Source organism: Pan paniscus, chromosome 4 (assembly GCF_029289425.2).
Source record: "Pan paniscus chromosome 4, NHGRI_mPanPan1-v2.0_pri, whole genome shotgun sequence".
Classification (NCBI taxonomy): Eukaryota; Metazoa; Chordata; class Mammalia; order Primates; family Hominidae; genus Pan; species Pan paniscus.
Genome location: NC_073253.2, coordinates 9,445,753 through 9,471,817, shown reverse-complemented (window position 1 = coordinate 9,471,817; position 26,065 = coordinate 9,445,753). Strand labels below are relative to the sequence as shown.

At 41.7% G+C, this 26,065-nt stretch overlaps 1 protein-coding gene across 4 annotated transcripts in view; it reads left to right on the top strand.

Moving 5' to 3' along the window:
* The window catches only part of SEMA5A (semaphorin 5A), a 508,567-nt gene that overhangs the window by 308,841 nt on the left and 173,661 nt on the right, over positions 1-26,065 (top strand). For all 4 annotated transcript variants that reach the window (XM_034959729.2, XM_034959730.2, XM_034959727.2 and 1 more), the window contains exons 7-8: positions 6,285-6,383; positions 8,375-8,588. In XM_034959729.2, the coding sequence (XP_034815620.2) occupies positions 6,285-6,383; positions 8,375-8,588 (313 nt within the window). The remainder of the gene's footprint in view (positions 1-6,284; positions 6,384-8,374; positions 8,589-26,065) is intronic.

Here is a 26,065-nt window from a genome sequence, read left to right as displayed (position 1 = left end):
TTGGGCTATAATGTCTGAACTGACGTTCCTCCCACCCTGACATTTAGGAACTTTACAAAGGAAACACAGCTGATTATTATGGGAATGAAAGAGCTGCTGTATGCTTCTATTACACTTTGTGATTTTCAAAAGTTTTTGTTCATGATCTCATTTCAGGATTTTTGGCACCAAGTTCCTAGAATTAGTTTGCTAGTTAGTGGGAGAGTTTTGATTAGAATCCAGAGCTATGTATATTGTTCTCCCTGTCATATCCTGTGGTCCTATTTACCAAGTTGTCAAATTATGCTGGTAAAGAGGTAAACTCCTAGTGAACAGGAGAAGAAACTCATGACACCATACTACCTAAGTGCCTGCTGGTGTAGGGCTGGATCTTGACATTTTGTACCTAAGTGCCAATATTTTGAAAGCTGTGAGTTAATCAATACATGGGACACATTGTAGCCCTGCTTTTATTTTATGTAATTGCTTTAAAAATTGAGGATACTTTAGGTTAAATACTAACATTAGGTTAAAATTAGATTATGCACACCTAATTTTATTTTTTTAATTGAGGTATCCAAAAAGGTTTCCCATGAAGTCAGCTCAGTTGAAAATAGACTATGTACATATATACAGTATAGTATATTTTATATATCAATACACTGTACATTACATAGCATGTAATATATGTATATGAGTGTTTATCTCTACATATTGCATCTGTGATTTGCATGTGCATATATTCACAAGTAATACATGTATACAATTATAGAGATACACCCTTTATACACACACACATACACACATACATCTGATTGGGTTAGGTATGGTTTTGCAAGAGTCACCAGGTAATCATGACTTAGGTTGATATGGGTTCAACTTTGAAAGGCTCATGCAATTCCTATAAATTGCTCTTCTTCAGCACTTTGATGCTGACAAAGATAACACATTATGAAGAGGACACATTGCTTTCACTGGGAGCACTGTGATTAACATAAAGGCTGTAGCCTTCTAACCCTTACCTTTCCTCCCTAAAATTAGTGGGTTGGGCGACGGGCTGGGTATTGCTGAAGAGACACCTGAGAGATCCACAGAACATACCTGTTTAAAAAAAAATCATGAAATGCTATATGACAAAACCAATTAATTCATTAAGAAAACAGCCCTAAAACGTGTTTTCTCTGCTGGGGCTGGGGCCTTGTGTCCTTGAGACCAAGTGGGTATCGGCCAGTCTCCATGTAAAAGCCCTTTCTATGAGTCAGCAACCATGCTCCTCAGCTATCAATTGTCTTGAAGTCAAGGACAGGTTGATACGTCTGTGGATCACAGGCCCACATGGGTCATTTTAATGTTCAAGTGCTGTGATCAAAATGTAGATAGATGACTCTCATTATCAACCCTAGAAGCCATGTGGCAGCAAGCTGCTAGAGGCCTTGGAGATGTGCACTGTGACTTCTTGGAAAATCAGAATTCATTAAATCCTCTTCACCCATTTTCAAGTTACAGAAATGGGCTAGAAGAAAAAATTCTTAGATGACAAAAGGAAAATCATAGACATTTAAGTATGCTGATTTATAAGAGAAACCTTTAAAAGAATCTCCTAAAGGGACTTCTACATTGTGACTCTACTTTAAAATAGGTGACTCCAAGCAGTACTTCAAGCAAGTTCAGGTAACCCATGGAAAGGCCACGTTTGTAACAGAGATTGGCAAAGTGAGTTGCCAGTGGATCTGCAAGAGAATTTGAATTTTGAAAACACCATCAAGAGGAGACTAATTATTACACAGCCTGGAACGGTTACTCATTTCCTTTTTTTTTTGAGATGGAGTCTTGCTCTGTCATTCAGGCTGGAGTGCAGTGGCGCGATCTTGGCTCACTGTAAGCTCCGCCTCCTGAGTTCAAGCAATTCTCCCACTTCAGTCTCTTCAGTAGTAGCTGGGGTTACAGGCATGCATTACCACACCTGGCTAACTTTTGTATTTTTAGTAGGCATGGGGTTTCATGTTGGCCAGGCTGGTCTCGAACTCCTGACCTCAGGTGATCTGCCTGCCTTGGCGTCCCAAAGTGCTGGGATTACAGGCATGGAACCACCGTGCCCAGCCACTCATTTCCTTTTATTCACAGTATTGACTGTCCAATTCCCAAATTTATCTTCTGCTCAAAAGCTAAATACTTCTACTTTCTTTTCTTTTTCCTGTGTTTTCACATTCTGTTTCAGTTGAACTTGTCCCAATCTCTCTTTTCAAAACATTTATTATTTTAAATGAATTTGTTTGGAATTCACATCTGGAATTCACAATCTGTGAATTAAACATGAGGATGCCTTTAAGGGAGTAAGAACGGGAAGTACGTGAGATGCCCTTAGCCAGTTGGGTGACTGAGTTATGCTCTTGACAGTTAAGAAGAAACTCGAATACCACCCACCTCCACTCGTTGCTCCTGTAGGACTCAGTGAATGAGCACACCTACTGTTATTGGTGATAACTCAGACCTCTAGTTAAGGCTGGGGCCAACTACACTACTACCCTCCTTCATTAGCTCCTGATTGCCACAGGCTCCTCTGGGTTCCATAGGGCTGGGGCCACCCTCCATCATTTTATAAAAATTCTGCACAGACCTCCTTGCCTGATCATCTGGATCCCTGACATCTTCCTCCTTTTTTTCCACACACTCACTCAGTTCTGCGAAGAACACCAGTGACACATGGGGATGTGGCTCATCGCCAATAATAGAGCCAGTGTCTTCATGTATTCTCACGTGGTCTTAATGATCAGAACGTGCTCTTTCATTCTCTGCCCTAATTGAAATAATTCTGTCCCTTTCCTCATTTCCTTTTTCTCTGATATTCTTACACTACCAGCTGGGTTTGCACTGCCCCTCCCTGGCACACTGCTGCACCATGGTTACCATGGTTATCACACATTCTGACCAACATGCTGGTTCTTCGTCAACCTTGAGAGTGGTCTTCAGGAATGTTAACCTATAGTTGCAGGGCACTGTGGCTCATGCCTGCAATCCCAGCACTTTGGGAGGACAAGGCAGGAGGATCCCTTGAACCCAGGAATTCGAGACCAGCCTGGGCAACATAATGAGTCCTTGACCCTACAAAAAAAAAAAGAAAAAAATAGCCAGGGGTGGTGGCATATATGTGTAATCTGAGCTACTTGGGAGACTGAGGTGAGAGGATCACTTGAGCCCAAGTGGTCAAGGCTGCAGTGAACTGTGATTGTGCCACTGCACTCCAGCCTGGGCAACAGAGTGAACCCTTGTCTCAAAAAACAAAAACAAAAACAAAAGAAAGCAACCTACAGTCTTATTTGCACTTTGTTCTTCCTTTGGGAAATTAACGTAAACACCATATTTGATATCTTGGTTATTCTCCTTTCCATAATTGACTGGAGGCCCTTGCTTTCTCTTCACCAGGGCTGTAGAACTCTGCTGTGAAATCACATCTTTTCAATCCAGATGATTCTCCTGGAACAAATTACCCTTGCCCATGTTGTTTGTGGTTTACCTTGGGGCAAGCTCTTGCTTTTTTTTTTTTTTTTTTAAAGGAAAAAGTTTTATTACATCTTGCCTTGCTTTTAAAAGAGTTCTAAAAGCAGCATCAAAAAACAAACAAAACCTCACCCTTCTATTCTGTTTGTAATTTTCCATCCCAGTCCTTATGATGGTGTCATTAATATGTCTGTGTCATCCATTAAGTCCATCAGCTTGCTCAGCCCTGTGTTCTGGAAGATGTCTTTGTGGGTCTCCTCTGACAGGCATCGGCTTCCTTCTTTCATCCTCACTCTGCCTGCCTTTATAGGCTCCCGTACCCCTCTGGTTTCTTCCCTGTCCCTCCTGTGTTCTCTTCAGCCTGGGAAGGAAGTACTGTGTGGTTCTTTGAAGTCTTTTGTTTTGTTCTTTCCCTTTAGAACTCTCCTGACCTTTCCCCAGGAATAAAAACAAAAGAGAACAAAACAAGACAAGCCTCCCACCTCTGGTGTACCTTTCTCAGTTACCAGATTCACTGTCTACTGTTTACGAGCATTTGGTAATTCTTCTGAAGTCTACTTAGGTCTTTGTGGTTGTTTTCCATCTCCTCAGTTCAGCTTCCAAAGATAAGTGGTTACTATTACTGTTAGGAATAATGTTAGGAGGATAATCCACCCTTGGTATTTCACTTTACATTTAGAAGCCAATCTGAGCCAGGAGTGGTGCTCACACCTGTAATCCCAGCACTTTGAGAGGCCAAGGCAGGAGGATCATTTGAGCCCAGGAGTTCGAGACCAGCCTGGGCAGCATGACAGAACCCTGTCTCTAGTAAAGAAAATAGAGAAATTAGCACTATGCATTTCCGCTGTCTCGATGCTATGCAGTAGACTGGGTTATGGGAAATTAACACTTTCATCTAGAGTGGGGGTCCATTTGGTTGAAGAGAAGATGAGCTATACCATTACATCCAGATTCCCCTGATTTCCAGCATGATGTGATTCAAATCATCATGTTATCATGCAGCATCTTTCATGCCTTGTGCGTCATTCATTCTCCATGGCGTGCAATTGACTCACTATTCTGGCTTTGTTCTTTCACACCTACTACCTTGGTCTAGGCATGAAATGACAAGAGCCTGAGTTATGGAAGTGACTTCCTCCTTGGCTTCCTGACTCCAGGCTTCTCTCTTCAGCTTATCCTGCACATTGGTTTCTGAGTGCTTCTTCAGTGATAAAACATGAGAGCTCATCAATACTTCACGCAGTCAAAACATGTAATGGCTCCTTTCACATTCAGAGTAACATATGAACTCACTACCTGGGCACACTTGGCCTGTTTCAGGCTCCTCGGCTTCTATGTGAGCTCCTCTGTACACAATGAGAGCGCCATGCTTTCTCTAGCCATGACACCTTGACACAGTCTGCTCCTCTTGCGTGGAGTGTCTTTTCCCTCCTTTGCTCAGTAAAGTCCAACAGGTGTCCTACAAGCACCCCCTCCAGAAAGCCTCACTAAACCTTACACTTTATTTAACACTTAGTTGTCAGCTCCTTCAGGAAGCCTCTCTACACCTCTTCCCTTCCCTATTCCTTTGGAGTTACGTAATATGCTATTCCTCTGTGTGTCCTCATTACAGTGCATGGACAGCTCTGTGGTAATTGTCATGATCCTGTATTTTTCTGCCAGGAGCCTGGATTGAGACTTCTAACCCAGTGGCTACCAAAGAGGAGCTACTCAGTGAATGCTTGCTGAATAAGTGAGGAGCTCTCCAGCTCACATGTCCATCACTGCTATGACCATACCCAGGGTTTTCTAAGAACACTTTGCAACCACAAAAAGTACTCCATTCTTGGAGTATCCCTCAGCCTAGGGTTTTGTCCCAAATGTTTCGAACATCTTGTCCTCATTAAGCATATTTTCACTTTTCAATCAATGAATTAAAAATGCCTATACAGGCCGGGCATGGCGGCTCACGCCTGTAATCCCAGCACTTTGGGAGGCCGAGGCAGGTAGATCACGAGGTCAAGAGATCGAGACCATCCTGACTAACATGGTGAAACCCCGTCTCTACTAAAAATACAAAAAATTGGCTGGGCGTGGTGGCGGGCACCTGTAGTCCCAGCTACTCGGGAGGCTGAGGCAGGAGAATGGCATGAACCTGGGAGGCAGAGCTTGCAGTGAGCCGAATTCGCACCACGGCACTCCAGCCTGGGCGACAGAGCGAGACTCCGTCTCAAAAAAAAAAAAAAAAATGCATATAGATATTTGCTTTGTATTTAAAATATGCAGTTGGATCCCATAAAGTAAATTTGTTCCAGTTTGTGTACAGAGTTTCTCATGTGATCTTCTGATCAAAAAGCGCTTGCAGCATTTTCTCAAAGTCTGAGGAAGTTTTCCAAGGCACTGTTTCCCGAGCGACATCTAATAGGTTCCTTTTATTTATTTTCCTAATACCCATCCAAGGCCATTTAGCATTTGTGCTACTATCAGATACAATTCAAAATGAAATCATTTCTGTCAAAATTAGATGCATGCTTTGAGAATTTAATTGAACATGTATTTATCTTCATATTTTTTATCAAACAAGGTGCAGATACAGCAATTAAATTTATTTGATAAAAATCAAATTGTTTAATAGCTCTGTTGTTATTTTTTGGTCAATATCTGAAAGGTTTATTTGTTTTTTTAACGGTTTACATTTTATTAATGGCTTACATATTTATTAGATAAAATGTATTCATTCTCACCATTCTTCTTGTGCTCAGACTTTGTTAGCATGTTTATCATTATACATATATATATATATTTTAAATTAATTTATTTTCCCTCAGGAGGAATGTCAGAACTACATCCGGGTGCTTCTGGTGGGTGGCGACCGGTTATTCACCTGTGGGACCAATGCATTCACGCCTGTCTGCACCAACCGCTCGGTATGGCTTCTTTTTGTGCCTCAAAAGAATTTAATATCAGAAGAGGCAAAACATTGTGTAAAAATATTAGTTTTAAATGAATTTCTATACACCAAGGTGTTGCTGTTCAATTCTAAAGCACTTTTTGTCAAATTGAATAAATATTTGATTTATTGATATATTTCTAATCAGGACCATCAATTAGATAAATAACTGGAAATAATTATAACTTGTATAATTAAACTTAAATATGTTTCTAAACTATTCCAACCAGCATTTTTTTCACCAGTGACTTTAAACATTAATCCTAAACATATTCTTTTTTGTCTTATTCTGCTTTATGGTAGAGATACTGTTACTGTTATTTATATTTATTTAAAATTATTAAAATGGTCTAAAATCACAATCCAAGGGAAGAAAAAATTAGCCTACAAATTAGATAAGAAGTATGTAAAAAAAAATAAGCAAACTAAGAAATTGCACCCTAGGCAAAGTCCAGTTATAACTGATCCTCTTTCTTGTCTTTAACCTGGCAATCATTGACAGAGTAATTTTCAGCTGCACACACCATAGCAGTAGCATGGCAGGGTCAGTAGAACACACGTGGAATCTTCCTAATTCAGGGTATAAATGCAACCTTCCTCTGGGAATATCATGAAGAAATATGTTCATTCCCTGGTTGCACAACTTTCCTCAAGACCTTAATTGACCATCTGCTTTTACTGTTCATGATTTCAGGTTAGCATTCAGTTATTGGAAATAAAGGGAGGAGTTGGATGATAAGGGGTGTGAAACTCAGGGAGCTCTCTAGGTGCTGCACCCTGCCTTGGGCGCTTTCACCAGTGCCATGGTTCAGTCCTCAACATCTGCCCCACAAGATCGCTACTCTTTGGGGCCCCCTTTTATGAAAGAAGAACCTGAGACATAAAGAGCTGAAGGAACTTACCCAGGTACACATCTCATAGCAGAGCAAGCAGTGTGCCTGTACCTACCAGGCCTGACCCTTCTGCTCCAATACCTCTCAGGCGAGAACCAAGAACCAAATTGAGCAAAGATTCCACCAGTACCCAAGAGCTTTTCTCATTCAATGACTGGTTGGGAATCCAGCATTTGGGAAGCTGGATTCATACGAAATGACTCCAAGACGCTTAGCTATCTCTCTGAAAACTGAAAAAAAAGAAAGAAAGTGTTGGAAATGTGGGCCACATAGTGTTGAATATCCACACATCCTTACTTGTGAACACATTTTTTGGGGCTATTCATTATATTTTGCTTCACTTATATTGATAGAATTATACATAATTTTTTTTTTTTTTTTTTTTTTTGAGACAGAGTCTCGCTCTGCCTCCCAGGCTGGAATGCAGTGGCACAATTTTGGCTCACTGCAACATCCGCCTCCTCGGTTCAAGCGACTCTCCTGCCTCAGCCTCCTGAGTAGCTGGGACTACAGGTGCATGCCACCATGCGTGGCTAATTTTTTTTTTTTTTTTTTTTTTTTTTTTTTTTTTTTAGTAGAGATGGGGTTTCACCGTGTCAGCCAGGATGGTCTTGATCTCCTGACCTCGTGATCTGCCCGCCTCAGCCTCCCAAAGTGCTGGGATTATAGGCGTGAGCCACTGTGCCCAGGCAATTATACATAATTCTTTATTGTGATCCTATTTCTGTAAATATTGACACTGGTTTTTATATTAAAGTGGAAAAGTATGCAATACTTGTCCATTATAAATCAAAGGCATATATACAATGATCTTATTTCTTATTTTGTGAGTATTCAGTGGTACAAGGTTCAGTAACTCTAAAGTGATGAGAAAGAAACTGATTGATGGACTGTCTTACCATGAGCAGAGTAGGCTCTTTACATCAGTTGGAATGTAAAAGTTGGTCATCTTGCCCCATGGGCCCCCGAGAGGCTGTTGCACAAGCGTCACTGTGATGATGGTGGGTGTGACCATAAGCATCACTAAAGGGGCTTGTGCAGAGATAACTGCTTTCCCTCTCATCCTCCCCCACAGTTGAGCAACCTGACTGAGATCCATGATCAGATCAGTGGCATGGCCCGCTGTCCCTACAGTCCCCAGCACAATTCCACAGCGCTCCTCACAGCTGGTGGGGAGCTCTATGCTGCTACAGCCATGGATTTTCCAGGACGTGATCCTGCCATTTACCGAAGCCTGGGCATTTTACCTCCTCTCCGCACGGCGCAGTACAACTCCAAATGGCTCAATGGTAAGCCTTCCGTCACTCCCTCTTTCCCACCTCATTTGTCTTTGATCCCTGGTGATTTGGTGCTCAAAAGCAAACTACAACACTCTAAATAGAAATGAATTCTTCATCTTCTAAAGAAATCAAAGTGTCGCTTGTTCAGGACTAATGATAAAAAGGATATCATATGGCTATTTAGTATTTGGAAGAGAAGTGATATTCGCAACACTCTAACCATGATAATATGGCTAATGTTGATATGACCACTTATAGAAACTTGCTGTTTTTTTTCGATATTGTTGTTTAATGTCTAGAAAATTTGACAGCTTGTCATGTGTAGACTCCTGTGCATTACTTCTTAACTTCCATTTTATGTGTCTAGAAATGGAAATTACTAACATGGCATGTAATTTTCAGCAACTGTATAAAAGAATGTGTTTGTCTATAGGTAACTCCAAAAAGTTTGACAATTAAAAATGTAAAAAATGTATCAACTCACATACTTAGAAGTTAGTAGTAGGCATCGTCAGGGTTTATTCATTCAGTGGCTCAGTTAATAAGGAGGCGAGTATTCACTGCAGTCTCTGCCATCCACAGTCTGGCAGATGGGCCCTCAGGCCACCTCTGCTTGTGGTTGCAAAATTGTTGCTGCAAATTCAGGTATTGCATCCACATGTGGCAATATCCACTCAAAGAAGAGCCACATCCCTCTCCCCTTTTCATCCATGTATTTATTTTTAAAGAAACCAGAAACCCTTAGAAGGCTTCTTTCAGTTCTGGGCCAGAACTTGGTCACTTGCTTACTGAGCAATCAGAAGATGGTGACAACCATCCAAATTGAGGTTCGCTGTGTACAAAGCCCTGATGTGTGTCAGCTGAAATGCAGCCCTCTGTATATCTGTGCATTCATGTGTGAGTGTGGTCACACACACGTGCACATACACATACACGCACATACACACACACCTACAAAGACAATGTATATGTACCATGTGTAATCCATTGCCCCAAGCATTTATTTGATAGTTTGTACAAAAGTGAAATCTTGAGAGTTAGTAGACTTTTGCCACATATCAGCTAATTATGTAGACCAGAGTTTCTCAACCTCAGCACTAGTGATGTTTTGGGCCAAATTGTCTTCGCTGTGGGACGGGGGGTGGTGGGTCTTGTCCTTGGCATAGTAGGATGTCTAGCAGCATTTTCAACCTATAGTCATTAAATGCCAGTAGCATCCTCCTCTGCCCAGTTGTAACAACAAAAAATGTTTTCAGCAATTTTTCAGTACCCCCTGGGAGGGGGGAATTAACTCTAGTTGAGAACCACTGCTTTAGACTCATCATATATGCAAAACCATGGATAGGGTGTACATATATTCAATGCAAGTATTTTGCCAAATAATACAGTCAACCTAATCATCAGAGATTGCCTTTAAAAGACTGTCCTGTAGGAAAAAAAGGATGTCCTCGTCATTAACTTTCTCAAGTAAACTAAATGACTCTATTGCTTCCAAAGGGAAACATGAATTGTTTTCCCAAACTGAAGCACTAACTAGATTTCTCCCATTAACATCATTTCTGTTGAACTGACTTCAACCGAATCAGTTGATTCTATGTGGATGGTCCCCTTTTGGCCCTGAAACTTTCATCTGTGCAGCTTCAAGTTGTTCTTTCCATTTGTTTGTTGATTCTGACTGGCCAAGGAAGTTTCCACTTAAAAATCAAGAATCCCTATCCCAATAAAAGCTTTGTAATTAGCATTTGCCAGAAGCAAAGTAAAAAGCTCTTTTCCCAAAGTGACACTTTAAGAATATCCTGGAAAAACAATTCAGGTCATAGTATGAGTTACAAACACTAGCTGCCTTCTTACATGTGACTGAGTGACCACCAGCTGATCGGGTGGTCAGTATCGGTCAGCGTCCTGGTTGTCAGCATCTGTGAATTCTCCTTTTCCATTGGAGAGTCATGTGTTGCCATCCAGGCAATGGAAGAGCTAAAACAGTGTTCATCACAGTCTTCTTAGGTATAACATTGTTATTTGATTTACAAAGGCATTAATGTTTCCGATTCCTAGAACATTCTGCTGTTCATTTCTAAGATCTGATAACTGCAGACACTGAAAGTAATTCAGAGGTCAGTACAGTGGCTCTACCACTCAGGCCACAAGGGCAGCACAATTTGCATGACAATGAATAGCCTGCATTTCTCAGGAAAGCAGCATTTCCACTGCCCTCCCCCACACTCCTTCCCTGGCCTACATTGGGAAGACCCTCTCTCCTAGGATAGAAAACCAAGAGCCCTGCCTGAGGACCCTGAGTTATTGCATATGAAGTGTTGTCTTCATACCTCTCCTGTGTTTTGTTAGGGCACTTTCTGCTACTGCTGAGCCCTGAGATACTATTTCCACTCCTAGTTGGCCCTGATTTGCTTCTCTGATTGATCCTCCATCCAGGATGGATTCTGGTCTCTAACCACACTAGGTTCTGCTTCCACCCCCTGCTGAGCCTGAACACAGGGACATTTATCCTTCCTGGCCTAATTGGGACACAGGCTTTGCATCCCATCTGTTCTTTGCCAGATGCCCTTGTCTCAGGTCTTCCTCCTTTAGTTCTCCTTCCACTCCTGCCCGCCTGCACTGACTCCCACCAAATCCAGCCCCAGGGGGGCCCACCCCTTGGCTTCTGTGTCTCTTAAACACTGGGGTGCTAGAGAGAATCCTCCTGTGGTAGAAAGGGCAACAGAAAAGGTGGAGCCTCTGTCTTCAGTGAGGCCCTCAGGTCAGCTCCATAATGGTCTAAGCACCCCAGTTCCTGTCCTCTCCCCTTGCAACTACCCCCACTCCAGTCCTCTCCCAACCTCTCCCAGGGATTCTCAATGGGTTTATCTTTCCTCCTACTTTACAGAGAAATGTTAGGTTCTAAAGGGTTTTTCCCAGTAAGCCCTCAAACTTACCTCTTCTTGTCACTCGGGGTCTGTAGCTGATTCTTTCTGCTGTGTTCTGGAGTAATTTTCGTTTTTTGGACAATATTTCTGCCTTATCCATTATCTTTCTTTTCACCATAACCTCAAATTTCTTCCTTTCTAATGATGACTCATGATTTCAGAAAAATGTTCGGGGGGCCAGGCGCGGTGGCCCACGCCTGTAATCCCAGCACTTTGGGAGGCCACGGCGGGCAGATCACGAGGTCAGGAGATCAAGACCACCCTGGCTAACACGGTGAAACCCCATCTCTACTAAAAATAGAAAAAATTAGCCGGGCATGGTGGCGGGTGCCTGTAGTCCCAGCTACTCGGGAGGCTGAGGCAGGAGAATGGTGTGAACCCGGGAGGCGGAGCTTGCAGTGAGCCGAGATCGCGCCACTGCACTCCAGCCTGGGTGACACAGCGAGACTCCGTCTCAAAAAAAAAAAAAAAAAAGAAAATGTTCGGATGCCTTTTCTCTTAAGTAAGACAAAAACAAAGAAACCGCAACAAGCTAAAAACAAACACCCTTAGTTCTGCCGTGTCCAAGAATGCTCCAGTTTCACATGGTGATTTTAAGGACCCATTAAATGATGCTCTCAGACTTTTCTCTTGACTTTTCAACCAAGTCAGCAAAATAAAATTTGAGAGTTGGACTTGTTGCGGAAGGAGGCTACAGTGGGGTGGTGAAGGGATAGGTCTTCCTGCTTTGGTGGCCATGCAGTGGCAATTTTCTCTCAGCAGAAACAGGAGGAGTGGAGGTCAAGTCCCTGTCCCATCAGTTGCCCTCCATTATTGGCTGACTTTGTTGAGGACGGCAGTCTTAAACTCCCATCTTCAGGCAATTCTCATCTTCTCTGCCCTTTGCATCCCACCATGTGGCACTGCTGTGGTTCTCCCCAGTCCCACAGTGTCTAGTTACATTATTTGAGGACTGATTTCCAGCCATTACCTTAACTATCTTACTGGAAGGATGACATTGTTGCCTCGAAGTTTCTTTTACAGAAAGTTTATGCTGTACCATACTTAGTTAGTGCACGCTGTGGCTTGAGCGTCTGCCCTGTCCTTGACTCTTTTCCTTCAGCTGGTCTTTAAGCTTTGCTTATCCCTGGGAATTCTGTCCTCAATCCCTTCCTTCTGCCCACTCTTCTCATTCCACACGCTTTTCTTGGATTCCCATCTATACCAAAGTTTTTTTGTTGTTTTTTTCTTAGTTTTCTATTTCAATAATTTCTGGGGCACAGGTGGTTTTTGGTTACTTGGATTCCCATCTATTCTGAAGTTCTTTTGTTGTTTTTTCTTAGTTTTCTATTCCAATAATTTCTGGGGCACAGGTGGTTTTTGGTTACATGGATAAGTTATTTAGTGGTAATTTCTGAGATTGTAGTGCACCCTTCACCCGAACAGTGTACACCATACCCTGTATATAGTCTTTTATCCCCCACTCCCCTGCCAACCTTTCCCACAAGTCCCAAAAGACCATTGTATCATTCTTATGCCTTTGCATCCTCATAGCTTAGCTACCACTTACAAGTGAGAACACACAATATTTGGTTTTCCATTCTTGAATTACTCCCCTTGGAATAATGATCTCCAGCTCCTTCCAAGTTGATGCAAAATACATTATTTTTTTCCTTTTTATAGCTGAGTAGTAGTTCATGGTGTATATGTAATCACATTTTTTTTTCTATTCCAAAATTTTAACTCCCCTGACTCACACCATGCCTGCCTACTGAGGACCATTCACAGATCTGGTCTCAGCTCCGACTTAGTCCACAGATGCGATGTTCACTTCCAGCTGGATGCTCCTTGCAGTACTTTCAGCTCAGCCTACCCCATTCGTGTTCATTTCTTTGTTTTTCAATCTTGGGTATGGGCTCTGTATTAGTTTTCTAGGGATGCCATGACAAAGTATCACAGCCTGGGTGCTTAAACAGCAGACATTTATTTGCCCAAACTTCTGGAGGCTGAAAGTTCAAAAGGAAGCTGTCAGCAGGATTGGTGTCTCCTGAGGCCTCTCTCCTTGGCTTGTAGATGTCATCTTCTCCCTATATCTTCTAAACATGGTCTTCCCTCTGTCCATGCCTGTTGCCTAATTTCCTATTCTTATAAAGACAGCAGTCATATTGGATTAAAGCCCACTCCAGTGACCTCATTTTAACCTAATTACCCACTTGAAGACCCTGTTTTTGAGTATAGTTACATTCTGGAGTACTGGGGGCTGGGACCTTAACATAAGTTTTGGGAGACAAAACTCAGCCCAGAGCAGGCTCCATGATTCACCTCTCATCTGAGCCAGACACCTGCAAATCTCAGCCAACTCCTTCCCTCTCTTTCCAGACCCACTCAACCTCAGGTCCTGCAGAGACCACTTTTAGAGTGGCTCCCAGACCTGAGTCTTTCTTCTTATTCCTCCACTTCTGTGCTTGTTCAAGCCTTCCTCATCTGAAATGCTGCACTAGCCCCTCTCTGACCCACTCTCCACAGAATAGCCAGTAATATGTGGTGTGAAGCTTTGAGATAGACAGTAGAAGCTTTGGAGTTAGACGATCTGAGGCTTGGCCCTTGGGGCATAAATTTGTCTTACTGGTTCTTGGCTTCCTCATCTGCATACTGCAGATCACTGACTACCTGACCTGGACGTTGTGAGAATAAAGTGGGACAACGAAGATGATAAGTATTAGTGTCTGGCACATAGTCAGTACTCCACAAATAAGGGGAGCTACTGTGAACTCCCCAAAGTCCAATACAATGTCTGAGATGTTGTAGGGAGTTAATACATGTTTGTTGACTGAATAAATGAGTGATTATTTGGGCCTGTGGTTCTTGAATTACTGACACCTTCCAACATCCTCTTTCCTCATCTTTACTGGCACATTCAAGCTACATCCATCACCATCTAATCTTGTGGCTTCCAGAACATTAGCAGGACTTGGATCCTCTAGAAGGCCACCACTCAGCTAGCAGCTGCTTACATATAATGATGAACAAAACTCACTTCTTTGTTTTGCATGCTTTTCAGTTTTTTGCAACATTTTTGTGTTGAGGAAAGAAAATTGTCTCAGCAGGAGAAGTTGGGAGGGTATAGCAGCTGCTAACCTTAGTCAGCAAAATTTTTGCATTCAGATTAACTGTGATTAAATTGTGTATGAGACAATTTGCTTATGCATTTAGGTAGTCCCTCTGCATGTTTCCAATAGTTATTGGACAAACCGATGAAACACCCAGTAGAGCAGTCACTAACTTTTACTGCGTGCTCATATACTGGGCACTGTTCTGCCCAAACTTCCAGGCAGCCAGCAGACAGCCACCAATGAATTGTTTCATCAAGCCATACCTTCAGTGACATTTTGGACAGTGCCTGTGCTTGTTTCCTAGGTTGCTAAAACAAAGTACGACAAACAGCGTAGCTCAAAACAATAGAAATTTATTCTCTTTTTTTAAAAAATATTTATTTAATTTTTAACTTTTAGGTTCTGCAGGATATGTGAAGGTTTGTTACAAAGGTAAACTCATGTCATGGGGTTTTGTTGTACAGATTATTTTATTACCCAGGAGTTAAGTCCAGTACCCAATAGTTATATTTTCTTCTCTTCTCCCTCCTCCCCGCCTCTACCCTCAAGTAGACCCCAGTGTTTGTTGTTTCCTTCTTTGTGTTCATAAGTTCTCTTCATTTACCTCTCATTTATAAGTGAGAATATGGATAGGAATGAAGTTAGAGATTTAGAAGGACAGCAAAATGCAATCCAAGGAAAATAAGGATTATAATAAAGTGATACAGAAGCTGAAGGAAGGAATAGCCCATATAAAAAAGGACTTCACAGGTCTGACAGAGCTGAATAACACAATACAAGGATTTTACAATGCAATCACAAGTATTAACAGCAGAATAAACCAAGCTGAGGAAAGAATCTCAGAGCTTGAAGACTGGTTCTGTGAAATAGGACAGTCAAAGAAAAAAGAATAAAAGGAATGAACAAAACCTTTGAAAATTGTGGGATTATGTAAAGAGGTAAAGACACCAAATCTATGAATCCTCGGCATCCCTGAGAGGGAGGGGAAGAAAGCAAACAAATTGGAAAACATATTTCAAATATCATCCATGAAAACTTCCCCAACTTTGCTAGAGAGGCCAAAAGTCAAATTTAGGAAATACAGAGAATGCCTGCAAGATTCTACAGAAGAAGATCATCCCCAAGACACACAGTCATCAGATTTTCCATGGTCGAAATGAAAGAAAGAATGTTAATGGCAGCTAGAGAGAAAAGACAGGTCATCTACAAATGGAACACCATCAGGCTAACAGTGGACTTCTCAGCTGAAACCCTACAAGCCAGAAGAGATTGGGGGCCTATATTCAGCATTCTTAAATTAAAAATAAAGAAAAAGTCTTCAACCAAGAATTTCATATCTGGCTAAACTAAGCTTCCTAAGTGAAGGAGAAATAAGATTCTCTTCAGATAAGCAAATGTTGAGTGAATTTGTTAACCACCAAACTTGCCTTACAAGAGATCGTGAAAGGAGCACTAAATATAGAAAGGAAAGACTGCTACCAGCTAATACAAAACCACCCTTAAACATGCAGCCAGTGTCACCATAAAGCAACCACACAAGCAAGCCAACATAATAACCAGCTAACAACATAATCATAGGATCAAATCCATGCATATCAATACTAATCTTGAATGTAAACAGGCTAAATGCTCCCCTTAAAGGGCACAGAGTGGCAAGGTGGAGAAAGAGGCAAGACTCAATAGTGTGCTATCTTCAAGAGACCTGTGTCACATGAAGTGACACCCATAGGCTCAAAATAAAGGGATGGAAAAAAATCTACCAAGCAAATGGAAAAGAGAAAAAAGCAGGGTTTGCCATTTTAATTTCAGACAAAACTGACTTCAAACCAACAAAGATCAAAAAGACAAAGACAGGCATTACATAATGGTAAAGGATTCAGTTCAACAAGATGACATAACTATCCTAAATATATATGCACACAACACAGTAGCACCCAGATTTATAAGTTTTTAGAGACCTTCAATTAGTCTTGGACTCACACACAATAATAATGTGAGACTTTAACACTCTACTGACAGTATTAGACAGATCATTGAGGCACAAAATTAACAAAGATATTCAGGACCTGAATTCAACATTGAACCAAATGAATCTGATATACATTTACAGAACTCTCCACCAAAAAACTACAGGACATATATTCTTCTCATTGTCACATGGTACATACTTTAAAATTGACCACATAATTAGACATAAAACAATCCTCAGAAGCTGCAAAAGAACCAAAATCATACCAAGCACACTTTCATGTCACAGTGCAATAGACATAGAAGTCAAGACTAAGAAAATCACTCAAAAAACCATGTAACTACATGGAAATCGAACAACATGCTCCTGGGTGACTTTTGTGTAAACAATGAAATTAAGGCAGAAATCGAGAAGTGCGTTGAAACTAATGAGAACAAAGATACAACATACCAGAATTTCTGGGACACAGCTAAGGGAGTGTGAAGAGGCATAGCACTAAATGTTCGCATCAAAAAGTTAGGAAGACCTCAAATTAATAGGTTACCATCACAATGGAAAGAATTAGAGAAACAGGAACAAATCAACCCCAAAGCTAGAAGAAACAGGACCTAATCAACCCCAAAGTCCTAGCTCAGGTATGCATCATATATGGCCTGTGTTTAAAGGGCAAATCTCTCTGAGCCCCACAGTGCTCATCTAGACAACAAACAATAAAAATCAGAGCTGAACTGAAGGAAATCAAGTCATAAAAACTCATTCAAAAGATTAGTGAATCCTGGAGTTGGTTTTCTGAAAAAAAAATTAATAAGATAGGCCACTAGCTAGACTAATAAAGAAGAAAAGAGAGAAGATCCAAATAAACACAATTAGAAATGAAGAAGAAAATGTTACCACTGAACCCACAGAAATAAAAATAACCATCAGCAACGACCAGAAATGTATTGTCTTAAAATGCTGAAGGCTGAAGGTCCAAAATCAAGGTGCCGGCATGGCCATGCACTCTCCAAGTCCTTGAGGGGAGAAACCATGGTTACCTCCTCTAGCTCTAGTAGCCCCAGGCACTCCTTGGCTTATGATAGCTTCAATCCTATGTCTGTCTCCATCTTCACATGGCCATCTTCCTGTGCCTCTCTCTAAATTAGCCTTTCCTTATAAGGATACCAGTCATGTTGGAATATCTTAACTTGATTATATCTGCAGAGACCCTGTTTCCCGATAAGGTCACATTCATGAAAATTGGGGGTTGGGACTTCAACATATTTTTTTTGGTTGGGGGATGGGTACAGTTAAACTATAACACTGTCCAAAGGAAGAAATACTCAACTGTTGAGATCTGAAGTCACAACGCCTTACTTTCTGCTGACAATCTTAATGCTCTTTCTTCTACTGCTGGTAAATCTGTTTACTTCTCAGGCTTCCTATATCAGCCATATCATCTCCATTGTTAGCAGATGGCGTTGTCTTCTTGTTTCCTGTGAGAATCATGAGTCCTGAGGTAGGGATGGTGATCTCCTGTCTGCTTTGCCCAGGGCAGAGGGCTGTTTTACATGTTTCTTCCTTCCTCTCTCTACAGTACTGCTATGGACAATGCATTCACTTGAACTGCTGCTTTGTCCACTGTGCATCGCTCCCTGCCCCTATGTCTCTGGGGAAGGGGCACTTCTCTCCTCTGCAAGACTCAAGAATGCAAGATCCAGCAAGTCAAGATTCATTATTGAGTTGAACAATGCTAAAACTCTTGAGCATTGCTGATGCTTGAGTTAGCAGTGAGCTCGATCTTGTGTTGCTTATTCTATATCTGAATTACTATCTCGAAAGACTACAGGGAAGGATGGCAGAAATGAGTGCTCTCATAGTCTAGCCTAAGAGGAGCACAGAGGCACAAAGCATGCATCATCAGAATGTGTGGGCAGAGCATGACAGGCTGTGGCCTTTTGCAACCCCAGGACCCAGAGTTCCAGAACTAATCTTCAGGCAAATGATGATACTGGCTTTTCCATGGTGACATCTGGCCGGGATACAGAGATCCCTGAGTAAGGACCTACCAGAATTCTAACCTTCCCACCACATCTTGCAGAAACCCATCATAAATATCTGGTATGGTTCTAAAAACCTGCCTTTAGCAAGCTAAGTCTCTTGGATTTTATACTGCAGTTCCAGGTGCAATTTCTTACGACACCAACAGCATTATTGGTTATATACTGATGAATACACACTCCCTTCCCCCTGATCCTCTGCACCTCTGCAGGGGCTCCAGATGGTGGGAGGTGCTGTCAGCTGTCAGCACAAGCTGGATTGGAGAGGGCCAGCAGGCCTGGCCCGAGCTCTGGAAGCCTTTGTGGGTTCTGCCTGTTTCTTCTTGCCTGGCCACTATGATCTGGCTCTGCCTGTTTTTACAGCCCTGGCTTCTGCTATTTTTCCCGCATGCATGCTTGGTGTCCTTTAAGGAGCAATGTGCAGTTTCGGGGGTGCATTCTGCCTTCCTCACCATGTTGCTTTGCAGTTTGTGATTATTTTGTCCTCACTTCGCTTGATTTTGCCTCCTGGCTAATTCTGGCTCCTAGTTAGTTTAGTTTAAATTTCCATTTTCCCCAGTCTCTGGTGGGTCTGTTCCATCCCTTTCTCACACTGTTCAAGATTGCACTTTCCCCCATACTACTGGAGCTCTTGGTCAGTCTCTTGCCCCAACCTTACGAGAGCCCCCATTTTACCTGCAGAGAAAGCCAGAGTGCTGCCATGGCCCTCCTGTTCCCTTCTTGTCCTCATCTATGTGCTCCCTTGGCTTTAGCCTCTGAAATGCCACACAGTGCCTCTGGTTCTTCCTTGCCTTTCAGAGCTCAGCAAACTTTTCTATAAAGGGCCAGTGAATAAATATTTTAGGCTTTGCAGTCCACATGGCCACTGTTGCATTTTTTTCAATCTTTCCATCATAGTATGAAAGTCTCCACAGTCTATGGATGCATGAGTGTGACTGGGTGCTAATAAAACTTTATTCACAAAATGGGCAGGAGGTAGGATTTGGCCCGTGGGCTAGAGTTTGCTGGGCCCTGTTCTGCCTGGAAAGCTCTTCCCCCAGACAACCCATCTGGCCAACTGTCCCATCTTTTTTGAGTCTTTGCTCAAATGCCATCTTCTTAATGGAACCCAAGCCTCACCACCTTATTTCAGATCACAGCTCCCTCCTATCTAGCCCTTTTGACTCTTCTTACCATGTTCAGTTTTAGCCTCAGCTATTAATGTTATTTCCTCCCGCCACTACAATGAAAGTTCCCAATGACCAGGACTTACGTCTTTTTCTCACTCCTGGGTCCCACATGCTTACAGCAGTGCTGGCATTAAAGTAAGCACTCAACGGACATTTTTTCTAATTAATGAGTTAAATGGTGCTATGGTCTGAACATTTATGTCCTCCCAAAAGTCGTAGGTTAAAATTGAACCTTCAATGTAATGGTATTACGAGGTGAGGCATTTGAGAGCTGATTAGGTCATAAAGGTGGAGTCCCTCATGAATGGGATTCGTGCCTGAGTAAACAAGACCCCGGAGAGCTCCCTCATTCCTCCCACCTTGTGAGGACACAGTGAGAAGGTGCCGGCTAGGAACCAGAAAGCAAACCCTTGCCAGACACCACATCTGCTGGTGCCTGGATCATAGACTTCCCAGCCTCCAGACTGTGAGAAAGAAATGTTGGTTGTTTATAAGCTGCCGAGTTTATGGTATTTTTTGTTACAGCAGCTGGAATAGATGAAGACAATGGGTAGATAGTTGACTTCTTTGTTTTCCCCACTATTTTATGAATTCCTTAAGGACAGGGGCTCTGTGGAAGCCTGCTTTATGTGCTCAGCATCTTACTCAGTGTCTGAAACATAGATGAGGATTAATCCATATTTGTTGAATGAGAAAGACATTAGCACACTTCACAAATAGCAGAAATGTGAATAATGTTAAACATGGGAGAATGTTCTATTAATTATATATCAGAATTAAACAGCAACAAAAACACAGATATGCATATTTGAAATTGAACCTGGTCCAAAAATTTATAACATCTTCCCTTTGAGCCCTCATCTCACTTGGCCCCCCATTTCCAGCCATTATTTATTGTCATTTCTCAAAGGCAGTACAATCAATTGGATGACATTCTGGATGAATCTGGAACATTAAGTTATGTGTTTGGTAATGAATATATTTCAAAGTCATATTTTCTCCTGTGCCAAAGTCGCTCTTAAAACAAACTTATGTGTTTAGAGAAATACCTTAACAGCTTTAATGCATTAAAATATTAATCGTTAATAACTATGAAATGATTACTGTAAGGCAGGATAGTAAATGTTTAATGGTTGATGCTTAAAATAGAGAAGCAATAAAACTTGCCTTCAAGAAACTGGTAGTCAAGTTGGGGAACAATAAACCCATGAAAAGGTGAAAATACATTTCCAAATTAAGACTGTGCAAATTGAGTTTCTGAGTTTTGAAGGAATTATGTGCTTGCACACAGAGGAAAAACTTGAGTAGGAACTTGGAAAAACTAACTCCTAAATGAGCCTTAATAACTCAGCATGAACATCTAATCCACGTAGCCTTATTAACACTCAGAGACCTGCTGGCTTTCCTTCTCTGGTGGAAATGTGTACTTATCCCACTGAGTTCTTCCAGGGAACTCCACAGTGTCCTGCAGTCTCTGAGATTTTGGCCAGGATTTCATATGGAGGTGAACTCACTTGAAATCCACAAGCATTGTCTTTTCAACTGTATCATTTTTTATGAGCTATTATAATTCTAGTTGAGAAAACTCTTCTGGTAACAATGTTAAATTCTGTTGGTTTGAAATACATTGATGATGTTACTCAAGCATTAAGTAGACCCTTGAGGTCTTTAAAATGCAACTATGAACCTTCTAATGATTAATGATAATTTACTTGGAGGATGAAAATCTCCTCCGTGCTTAAGTCAAGGAGAAATTGTTTCTGCTTGTCCTGAAGAGAGGTGCTTTGGGGAGCTCAGTGCTTCTCCTTGGGACCAGGTGCTGACTCTGAACAGCCTGAGCACAGCTAGGGTGGCGTGACTTTGTTGGGCTCCAACCTGGGGACAGTGAGAGCCTGTTTGGAAGGGTACGCACAGCACAGTACCTGGAGGTGTGACTGGTCTGCAAGAGGTGCTCTCTCGACTGACAAGATTCGCTACAGCTGGAAATTCAGAAATGGAAGCAGAGGTCAGAGAACAAGCAAAACAAAGACAAATGAGGATTGGGAATGAAGTATATGTGGGTACCAAAATGCAAGTATTTGTCAAGAAAAAGAAGCTCTGTAAAGCCAGAATAGAATCAAGACTGCATAGTCAGCAGCCTAGTTTTTTTTCCAAATAAGCACCTGGGGAGATGCTTAAAAAGAATGACCTTGTGAACAATAAGTTCTTTTCAGCATTACAAGTCCAAGGCTGATATCTCATTCAAGTTTAAACTTGCTAGGGTGAAGATGAGATGACATGGATGGAAAGTGTGTTGAGCAAAGTTGTGTGACATGTGACACAGCACAATGAGATGCCCTTTTCTAATATTCAGGCCTGATCAAGCCTGTCAGCAGCCATTGCCAGTTGCCTATGCCTTGTGGGATGGCTGCAGTTCAGATATCGTGCTGTAAATCTAATCTTATTATCTTTGAGGGTCAGGAATCATTTTAAATCAATGGCCTCCATGCATATCGCCTGCCTGTCCATGTACTTATTGGAGTATCTGTTACTTGTAGTTATTACATCACCCGCAAGGAAGAGTCACAGTAGCTATTTACAATATGCTAGGTAGATGGAAGACTCCAAATCCATGTCATCTGCCATCCTTCTTACAACCTCTTAAGGGAGATTGCATTATCCTTCTTCTACAGATGAGCACTATGGGGCTCAGAGGGACTTGCCCCCTGACACAGGCCATACCTGATGCATACCTGAGCTAGCGCTTGAAAACAGATCCACTCCAGAGCTTGTACCCTTCCTCCTTTACAAGCTGCTGACCTTCCCTTTGTTTAGTTGGCACTTTAGGAAATACCAGCGTTACAAATGGCCTCCATCTCTCTCTCCCGATGCCCACATTTTCATGCATGAGCTGCCATGAAGAGGGATATGTGGACGCTGGAAAAGGTTGAGAGCATTTTCTTGACTGTTGTAGCCTTGCATACATGGTGCAATAAACTGGGGCTGTTAAACCCAAAGTAGAAAAGCCTGTGTGGTAATTTAATGCAGACCTTTGTGGGTACAAAAATGTGGTTAAATGACATGAGTCAGTTCTTATGGTGCTCTGAAAACACTGTATTGCTCCATCCTGTACATCGAGCACAGAGGGCCTAAAAGCTGGGGAGCCACAGGTCCTCTCCAGTCATGTGAGGAAGCTTCTACACTTGCTAATATACTTGCCAAAGGTCTTTTACTACCTTTAGATTTTAATTTGTGCATTCCAAAAGAAAAGGGATGAGTAAATCTTTCTTTCTCCTGCTACCACATTATGGGGATATTTGCATGAACTGTATATACATGAGTCAAGGAATCCTCACAAAGAATAAATCCACTACAAGAAGGGATGCCTCACTATAGTGAAGATATCATCAGACGTGTACTAGAACTGCTAAAACAATTGGGAAATGGCTCAATGTTCATTGTCTAGAGATTCTAGCAGTTTCCTAGTGACAGTCTTGAATCCCTCTTGATGTCCTTGCCTGATGACTAATGTTACCTCCTTTCCTTCCTAAAAGCATCCCAGTTTGGAGCATAAATCACGTTGTCATCTTGTTTCTAAAATGCCCAGTTTTATGTGTTTCTATAAATTTGTCTCTATATTATTCTATTGAACTTTTTATTTATCCCAGTCAAGGGCCTCTGACATTTGTTCACTCACTGCCACATATTGGGAAGTCGGCTCCCTGTGTCTTGGTCTTCTTTTTGCCCCAGCTCAGATCAACTCAGGAGACAAAGCCAGAGCCATCATGCACGTTTCCTTATTCTACAGTAGCTTATTGGGAAGAAGTATGATAACAACTGAATAACGTTGGAGCTCAATGTCTTCTTTCAGTAAAATCTTACATGGTTTTCTTTCAGTCTTTTAACATATTTTTTAGGAGTTAAAATATTTACCAGATTTTAAAATTTAAATTAACATTCCAATAAAAACCTTGTATTAATTTGATCTTGCAGATTAAATGATTAATTCTTCAAAGAAGTGAACCTGTAAATTTAAAATATCATCAGAAAAAAATGAACATGGCGAATAGAAATTTTGTGTTTTGACAATTTTCAGAAATATTCATGAAATGATGTATAACTAATAGGAATGTGTGATTTGGCAGAATTTTATAAGAGAGGGCTATGTGCTTGGAATGGAATAAGAGCAGAGTAGACACTAAAGTCTGTCACTTTGAGCTAGAACATTTAGACACATATCCAGTTAATAAAACTCCTATTGACCTAAAGATATGGAGAATTGTAGGTGTGAGTTTTGGACTTGTAGGGCGGTGTGCAGAAGTGGTGCTTCTCATTTAGGGGAAGCCAGCCCATTTCCCCTTGGTAAAAGTGGTTCCTACTTGAATCAGCAAATTCATGAAAATAGTGCATTTTCAATGGGTCATTTTCCCCAGGAAGAAGGAAGGAATCAAATGTGCTAGAACTGTCTTTCCACTCCTACTGCAAGGGTCTTAGCAATAACTTTTTTCTGTCAAGGGGCTCAATGAGTGACACACCTGAGGATGCAAGGCCCTGATTGCTGTGAAAATAGTTACCAAGGATGTACTTGGCTCCAACTTCCCACCCCATCCCACACCACACACCCAGGAAATGGAGTGATAAGCTTTTCTTTAAAACTCTTTGGTGTCTCTCCAATGGCAGTTGAAATCCATACTCCTTGTTATGGGCTCCTGGCCTTGCCTGGCTTTCCACCTCCCGTCCTGTTGATCTCTTTGATCCTGACTGTGGCTTCATTCCATTCCTTGCCAGCCTTATGGTCTTCTCCCAGGCTGCTCCTTCTGGCAGGGATATTCTCTTCCCCCATCCTTGTCTGGGTGGCCCCTTCTCAGCCTCACCTCTGCCCTTTCCCTATTCTCTCCTTTCTGATCCTCTGTTTCTCCCGGCTGCCCTGGCCCTCCATACCCTTGTCCTCACTGTAAGCACTTGTTGATCTGTCTTGTTTGTCTCCTCACACTGCTCTTGAGGGCACGGGCTGTGTCTATCAGTTTACTAAGGAGCACCCAGTGCCCAGGACAGCCCCTTGGGGCAGTGAGGAAATGCCTAGAGCAGTACTCTGGCTGGCTCCAGGCTCGTCTGTAGCATGGTCCCTGCCACTGTGTTTGGTTTCAGGCTTGATGGAATAAGTGTAGATCTTAATTTGATATAGGAATGCATACTCAATGAGTTATCTTATTAATTACTGATACTATTTACTCACATCTGTGTTTATATTAATTTTTGGAGTTATTTTTAATAAATAGAGGTCTGTATTTTGATGATTACCAGCAAAGTGCGTTTGATTCTCACAATGATACTGTATGTTGGATGTTGTTGTTATTCAAAAACAGGAAACAGAGAAAATATACTGGTAAATAATGTGACTAAATTCACACAGCCAGTAGGTGGAAGTATTGAGCCATATATACATATATCTCTATACTCATGTGTGTGATACACACATATACACAGACACAAATGTGCGCATCCATCTATTAAAATCTATCTATTATCTATCTATCTATCTATCTATCTATCTATCTATCTATCTATCTATCATCATCTGTCTTTTAGTAGAAACCTCAGGAAAAGAACTTTGGCCTACCAATAGCTTTTAACCTATGTTTAATTTAATTGAATTTTAAGTTATCCGCTTTTAATTTTAATGAATATCTAGATAAAAATAGATTTGCCCTGGAAGCTTCTACAGCAGTTTTTTCTACATAAACTGTGACAATGGAAACAATGTACCCAATACAGAGGGGGTCTAAAATCAGGGCATGCTTATGGAAGGCATTTTGTACTGACTGATACCAACAACTTAGGAACAGAAAACTGCTGGCTGTGTGTCACATCTGAATATTGTTTCCGTTAACTCATCTTATTTTTGTGAAATAGCTTGCTATTTAAAAACTCAGCATGATAGACCAGGCGCAGTGGCTCATGCCTATAATCCCGGCACTTTGGGAGGCTGAAGTGGGCGGATCACCTGAGGTTGGGAGATCAAGACCAGTCTAACCAACTTGGAGAAACCCCATCTCTATTAAAAATACAAAATTAGCCGGGTGTGGTGGTGCACACCTGGAATCCCAGCTACTCGGAAGGCTGAGGCAGGAGAATCTCTTGAACCTGGGAGGCAGAGGTTGCAGTGAGCTGAGATCGCACCATTGCACTCCAGCCTGGGCAACAAGAGAGGAACTCTGTCTCAAAACACAAACAAACAAAACTCAGCATGACTTATTTATGCTCCTAAAATTCTAATGACCTTTAGGCTTTATATATATATATATACACTTGATCAT